Source organism: Nelumbo lutea, chromosome 1, assembly GCF_056320005.1.
Source record: "Nelumbo lutea isolate HS-2025 chromosome 1, American lotus-T2T, whole genome shotgun sequence".
Taxonomy (NCBI): Eukaryota; Viridiplantae; Streptophyta; class Magnoliopsida; order Proteales; family Nelumbonaceae; genus Nelumbo; species Nelumbo lutea.
This window is the reverse complement of record NC_142684.1, coordinates 19,403,911-19,410,627: the sequence shown is the minus strand read 5'-3', so window position 1 is coordinate 19,410,627 and position 6,717 is coordinate 19,403,911. Positions and strand designations below refer to the sequence as shown.

The window sequence follows — 6,717 nt, the reverse complement described above, 5'->3', positions numbered from 1 at the left end:
CATGTGGATTTAGAAGGCCGCCTGTATATTTCATGGAATGAGCAAAAATAAACTCACTGCAAAAAAAAAAAAGTTATTTTTGATAGAATAAGGAGGAGCTATGCAAGCTTAGGGTAAAAAAAATAAAAAATAAAAAATAAAACTTTTGTTAAAAACAACCTAAAACCTGACTAGCAAATCCATTTCCGAGTCTGGATTTTCTACCCACAAGACACTATAGCCACAACCCGCCCATTTCCCTAGTTTGGCTGCAGTGTCTTGTGGGTACATGGTGTCTTTGTTGGTAGTACATATGAATTCTCTATTTTCATATGCAAAAGAGATATTTAGAGCCAAACAGGTAGAGTGTTGTTGGCATCTACTACCCACATGTACCCACAAGAAACTATGGTACAGCCGTGCATCAGGAACATCTCCCACGAATGAATGAGATGTTGCTGATGCATGGCTGTAGTGTGTTGTGATTAGGCTTGTGGATGGCAGATCTAAACTCGAGCGCTAAGAGGTTATCATCAATTCAATAAACTCTAATCTAATATAGCTATAATAGGATCCATACGAAAATAATAGCCACTTTGATCATACTAAAGCTCTGTTCGTTTTTCGGTAATTTATTTATCTGAGTAAATACAATTATCTGGGTAGGTTTTTCCTGGGAAACATTTACCCAGGTAAGTGTATTTACCCATGTTCTTTTATCTCTCAGGTAAATAAGGTAATGACCATTTTAATCATAAAAATCCATTATTAAAAGGGGTATTTTTGTTCCATTCAAGTGTTAACAACTTTCCTCCTAGGTGGGAAAGTTATTTACCCACCTAGGATATGTCTAGGAAAATAAACTTTCCCTGGTCCCCACATTAATTTGAAAAATGAACATGGGATTCTTGGTTAGTGGGCACCAAAATCCATCGACCAACTTTCCCCCTTTTCAAAATAAAAAAAAAAAATGTCCCCTAAAGGTTTCCCTACTTTTCCCCTTTTTTCCTTATTTTTCCCTTCAAACCAAACACAGCCTAAAAGAAAGGGAATTTTGTTATATATGCCCTTACTAATTTAACCTTTAACTTTTTGCAATAATGCATTTTTTGATAATATTTGTTGGGTTTTTGTTGTAGTTTCAGCTAAATGTGGGTACATGCAAAGTGGAGAAAACAAAGAATTTATATGCAGCAGATTGAAGTAAAACACACAGCAAAAACAGAGCAAGAGAAAGGGCTGAAAATTACTTTATACGTATTCTGGTTTCTCCTTGATTAGAGCCATACAAGAATAGCTTCTTAGAAACTTCTTCAAATACACATTTTCAACTAACCAAAATTAAAAAGAAAAATGACCCAACTAAAATTAATTTTAGTGGGTACTGGGTTTGGGAGATAGAACTACCCCTTTGTGTAACCCCTTAGAGAGTTAGAGTAAAATAATAATAATAAAAAAAAAAAAGAAAAACGTCACCCTAATTCTTGTACATGACTTTTTATGGGATGAGCTCCAAATATTGATTCAATAGGTGTCTATTTTGCCTAAATAGGGTACGTCATTTGATGAAGTGATTGACCATAATAATTTGTCAAAAGTAGAGTAGGTCATGACTGGTGAGAGTAGGGAAGCTTTTTATATGGTCATATGAGAACAACCAAGAAGAAACACGTGGTCTAAAAGAAAGGATTCGTAGAAGATAACTTAGAAAATATCAAAAACGGACAGTGGCACTGTTCATCGTCTTCCTCTGCCTTTCTGGCAGCCATTTCAACGGGTCAAAAGGTCCCGACAGTCCATCCCGCGTGTCGGAGGTTCCAGAAGTCGGAAATACGATGAGCTCTATGTGAAACTGGTTCTTCAACAGAAGAAGTAAAGGGCTGGCAAACAACCCAATCGCACCCGATGTGATGAAACCAGACGTTATGGCACTGGGGATAAATATATTGGCTGCCTAGCCTCCTACAGTGAGCCCGACTCGGCTGAAGAGTGATAAAAGAAGTGTTGAGTTCAACATAATATCAGGGACATCCATGTCATGTCTCCCTCAACGATCAAATCAGCTCTAATGACAACAGCTTATATGCTAAACAACAAATTTACTCAATCAGATATGCTGCTGTTGGTTCTTCTTCTTGTTTAGATTTAGCAACACCTTTTGCATTTGGATCAGGACATGTCGACCCCGAGAGAGCCTCCGATCCGGGGGCTAATTTATGATATTGGCACTGAGGACTAACTGAACTACCTGTGCAGTCAGAACTACACTCCATCTCAAATGGCTGTCGTAGCTCGGTGGAGTTTCACTTGTCCTCTTACTAATCAAGTTCTTTAACCAGGCGACTTGAACTACCCGTCATTCACTCTGCTTTTTGACAATGGTGCCCAGAACATTACGCTGACATACAATAGAACGGTGACTAACGTTGGGGCCCCGAGAGCTAGAAGTAAAGCAGCCTGCGTTGGCTTCATTCCCCACAACAAAACTCCACCGGCGAACCTTACTTCCCCGGGGATCCTTTTTCCAGCCCATCTAAGGAGTTGCTCTACTTTTTCTGCTGGAAGAACTAGTCTGAATAGAGACCATTGTATTTCCGACTTTTGGAACCTCCGGCACGCGGGATGGACTGTTGGGATCTGTTGACCCGTTGAAATGGCTGGCATGAATACAGAGGAAGGTAGAGGAAGACGATAATCAGAACAGTGCCACTGCCCTTTTTTCATATTTTTCTAAAAAGGTTCTCTTATTTTATTTATTTTATAAAAATATTACTTTTTATTGATATTAAGGGCAAAACGGAGAAGTATGGATAAATCCAATGCAGAATTCTGAATTTCAGCCCCCTATTATTAGCTCTCCCTCTATAAACCACATCACATCCTACCCGTGAATTTTGCATTAAATCAGGATCAAATTATGATCTGAGCTGAGGTCATTTTCCCTACAACCCACCTCAGAAATCTGAAATTGCAGCCCTCCAAAAAAGACCATAAACAATTAATAGAATCTGGATGGGTAGGTATGGGGTGTAATCTCCTATAAATACCACTGCTCCGCTGCTCCCATAGACCCAAATATACATTGCATGCACTAGCTGTTATACACTGCGCCGATCATCTATCTCATCCTCTAATAAGCTTCCCTCCTTTGGATCCCTCCCTCGTTACATCAATCCCCATCACCCTCCATAATTTGAATCATGGCCCCCGTGCTTGCCGAGCCCTGGGATGTCACAGAGTTCGTCGTCAACAAAGGCAACGGAGTGAAGGGCCTCGCTGAGATGGAGTTACCCTGTGTTCCTAAGCAGTACATCCAACCCATTGAGGAGAGGTTGGACATGGACACCGTTGTCACTCAAGACTCTATACCCATTATCGACATGTCCATGTTGGATGATCCTCAGGTGGCTGATTCCATATGTGATGCAGCTGAGAATTGGGGTTTCTTTCAGGTCATCAACCATGGCGTTCCTCTCGACATTCTTGACGATGTGAAGCAGGCAACCCATCGATTCTTTGGGTTACCGGCCAACGACAAGTTGAAGTACTCCAAGGAGAACTCTTCCACTAACAATGTCCGATATGGAACCAGCTTCATCCCCGGGGCAGAACGGGCTTTGGAGTGGAAAGATTTCCTCAGCCTCTTCTATACTTCGGACCAAGATGCTTCTGCATTTTGGCCCCCAGAGTGCAAGTAATTAATATGCCCCACTTTTTGGCTCTATTGATAATCGATTCGTTGATTTAGTATAAATAATTCTCAATATTAATTGCACTATATATATGCATGAATCAGGGATGCAGCACTCAAGTACATGAAGACGTCCGAACCACTTATCAAGCGCCTGTTGGAAGCTCTGATGACAAGGCTGAACGTGAGGGAGATTGACGAAAGCAAAGCTTCACTGTTGATGGGATCGAAGAGGATTAATCTTAACTACTATCCAATTTGTCCAAACCCAGAGCTCACTATTGGAGTTGGCCGCCACTCCGACGTCTCAACCCTGACTATCCTCCTACAAGATGACATCGGCGGACTGTATGTGCGAAGGATCAAAGGTGCTGGCTGGATTCATGTCCCACCTATTAGTGGGGCACTGGTCATCAATATCGGCGATGCTCTGCAAATTTTGAGCAATGGCCGATACAAGAGCGTGGAGCATCGTGTGGTTGCAAATGGGAGAAGTAACCGAATTTCAGTTCCCATCTTTGTGAACCCACGGCCCAAGGACATGATCGGTCCGTTGCCGGAAGTGCTGGAGAGTGGGGAGAAACCAGTGTACAAGCAAGTTCTTTACAGCGACTACACTAAGCACTTCTTCAGGAAGGCGCATGATGGGAAGGAAACCCTGGACTTCGCAAAAGCCTGATTTTAATTATTCTGGAAGACTTGTAGTCTACAAGACATAATTAATGGATGTGTGTAGAAATTAACTCCCAGAGTAAATCGATCTGTAACAACAGGTTTGGTACTTAAGAGTGGTGCCTATATTGGTTGGTGTTGGTAGGGTTCTACTAATACCAAATAATGTAGTCCCCCTGAAATTTGGGTTTTCTTTCAGCATTTGGTAGTATGTTAATTTCTAAGTGTTCAATGACAATAATTATATTTATAGCTTTTATGTACATGTTTGTAATTCCTTTCATCCTTCACTCCCAGTTCTTAGTCATCGTCATCTTTTAAGCCTTTTGTCCAAAATATGTGGGATCGGATACATTGGTTTTGATACCGAAAAACTTCTCAAAATTGGGTTGAGGAAAGAGATGCAAGTGAGAACATAAAAGAGAAAGCTTGGCACTCCAAGGAATTCACCAAATAAGTGCAAAATAGTACAACTCCTAAGAATTGAAGCCAAAGGCTCAACTATATTCAAACTCGAATTTTAAACTATCAAACTTACAACTAAGACTAGAGGGCCTTTATATAGACTTACTTGCTGGAACAACCCCCAAACTGAGTAATTACTAAGGGAACCATTTACAATGAATCAAAAACAACAAGATTCATGAATTACTCTACAAAACTTAAAACTTAGAAAATTGAGAAAGTATAGAGAAACAGTCGAATGAAATTAATGCATTTTTGGAATCCCATATTCAACATAATATCCTTTTAGAAAAATGACCACAATTCCTATTGGAAAGTCCAAGTTAAACCATTTATGCGTAGGAAATTAGAATTCAACAACTTTTGGCTTCTTGTGCAAAACATGTAATTAAGGTGCAGAACACCTGTGAAATGGAACTGAAAATCTGTGACCATACATGCTCCAAATGAGATTTGAATGCAAATTCTTATTTGGATTTGTCCTTCATGCAACAGGACACTCCGGTGTCATATTCTGTTTATGCGATCTCCAAATGGACTAGTGTTGTCCTCAGTGTTTATGGATTTCAATTCACCAAGCTAAGGGTTCTCTTAATATTAATCAATTTCTTTTACTTAGGTTGTGTTTGATTGCAGTGCAAATTCATTTGACTGATGAAAGAAAACTATGGTAGTGCAAATGATTTGGCTGCAAGTTTTGATTTATTTTTTGTTTCAAAGTTTACCTTAATTTGTTTGGTTGCATTAAAAATAAAATAAACCAGAATTTACCTTACTTTGTTTCAAAATTAAACCAGAATTTACATTTTTTTCATTTGCACACTCACACATTTGTACTAGTGCAAATAAAATTACACTGCAACCATTAGGCTCAGTTTAGGAGTACAAATTAATACAAATATCTAGAATTTACCTTCTTTCCTGGATCGATCCTGAGTATAGGCTTATGCAATTCAGTTAATTCATTGCATCTAACAGATACCTGCCCAGATTCTTCTCTTTCTCACTCATGATTGGAGCTTGTCTACATCCATACTATAGAAAGATTTGAACTTTTGGTTTACTCGATGTTTAGATTGATTGCTATAGTACTTAACTGGTGCTGTCTGGCATTGATTGAAGGGGAGTCCGGATCACATTGTTGATAGAATTACAGGCAAGCTGAATGGTCGAGAAAGCTTGTACAAACTAGCATTACAGACTCGTTGAATGGTCAGGAAAGCTTGTACAGACTAGTATTAATGGTGTTGAGGCTGCTGAATTCAATGTGATCGAAATCGTTCCTCTCCGGTGGGACCGAACTCGTTCTTCCTGGATTCGTAGTTTTTCTGTTCGTTCCTCTCCGGTTGCCCCTCTTCCGGGTTTTTTCCTCTTGAGTTGCTACTCTTCAGCTGGCAAAAGCGAGCAAAGGATTGCAATTCTTCTTGGTGTCATTCTTCCTCGTTCGTTCCTCACCCATCTTCTACAGATTGCACAAAAAATGAAACCAGGATAACAAGAGAGGGCAAAGGGTATTTTAGTCAAAATAAGTTTTCTGTCTTGGTATTTTGTCACCTTTAGTGCTGTTCACTGTTCACTGATCCTAGTCTAGTTTTTTCTCTGAGGCATTTATATTCATGCCAGTCAATTGGTCCCATATGCTTGGTTTTGTCATTATAACTTCATTTGGAAGGAGTATAAATACAAATATGTAGAGTGCAAAAATTTGTATTTTAAAATAGGGTAAATCTCTTCCTATTATCAAATTGACAAACTGTACTTTTACTACTTTTACTGTTTAGATGTTGTCTTGTAGTATCTTAAGTTTCCTGACAAATGTCTAATACATCTCTTTTAAAATTCCTAATATACCCTTATTGTTTTCTTCTATTGTTGGAACACCGTCACCAGGTGACAATTGCAGTAACCAA

The 6,717-nt window shown here is 39.3% G+C and overlaps 1 protein-coding gene across 1 annotated transcript; it reads left to right on the top strand.

Annotated features, from left to right (window-relative positions):
• Positions 1-3,062: 3,062 nt before the first annotated feature.
• On the top strand, positions 3,063-4,599 carry LOC148873836 (feruloyl CoA ortho-hydroxylase F6H1-3-like). The gene is made up of 2 exons (XM_088965921.1): positions 3,063-3,673; positions 3,776-4,599. Exons 1-2 carry the CDS (start codon positions 3,180-3,182, stop codon positions 4,347-4,349), a joined length of 1,068 nt encoding a protein of 355 aa, XP_088822047.1. The 5' UTR covers positions 3,063-3,179; the 3' UTR covers positions 4,350-4,599.
• The last annotated feature ends 2,118 nt before the right edge of the window (positions 4,600-6,717 follow it).

Coding starts and splice junctions, on each gene's coding strand:
- LOC148873836 (XM_088965921.1), top strand. CDS start 3,180: ATGGCCCCCGTGCTTGCCGAGCCCTGGGATGTCACAGAGTTCGTCGTC. Junction 3,674..3,775: donor TTTTGGCCCCCAGAGTGCAA/GTAATTAATATG, acceptor TGCATGAATCAG/GGATGCAGCACTCAAGTACA.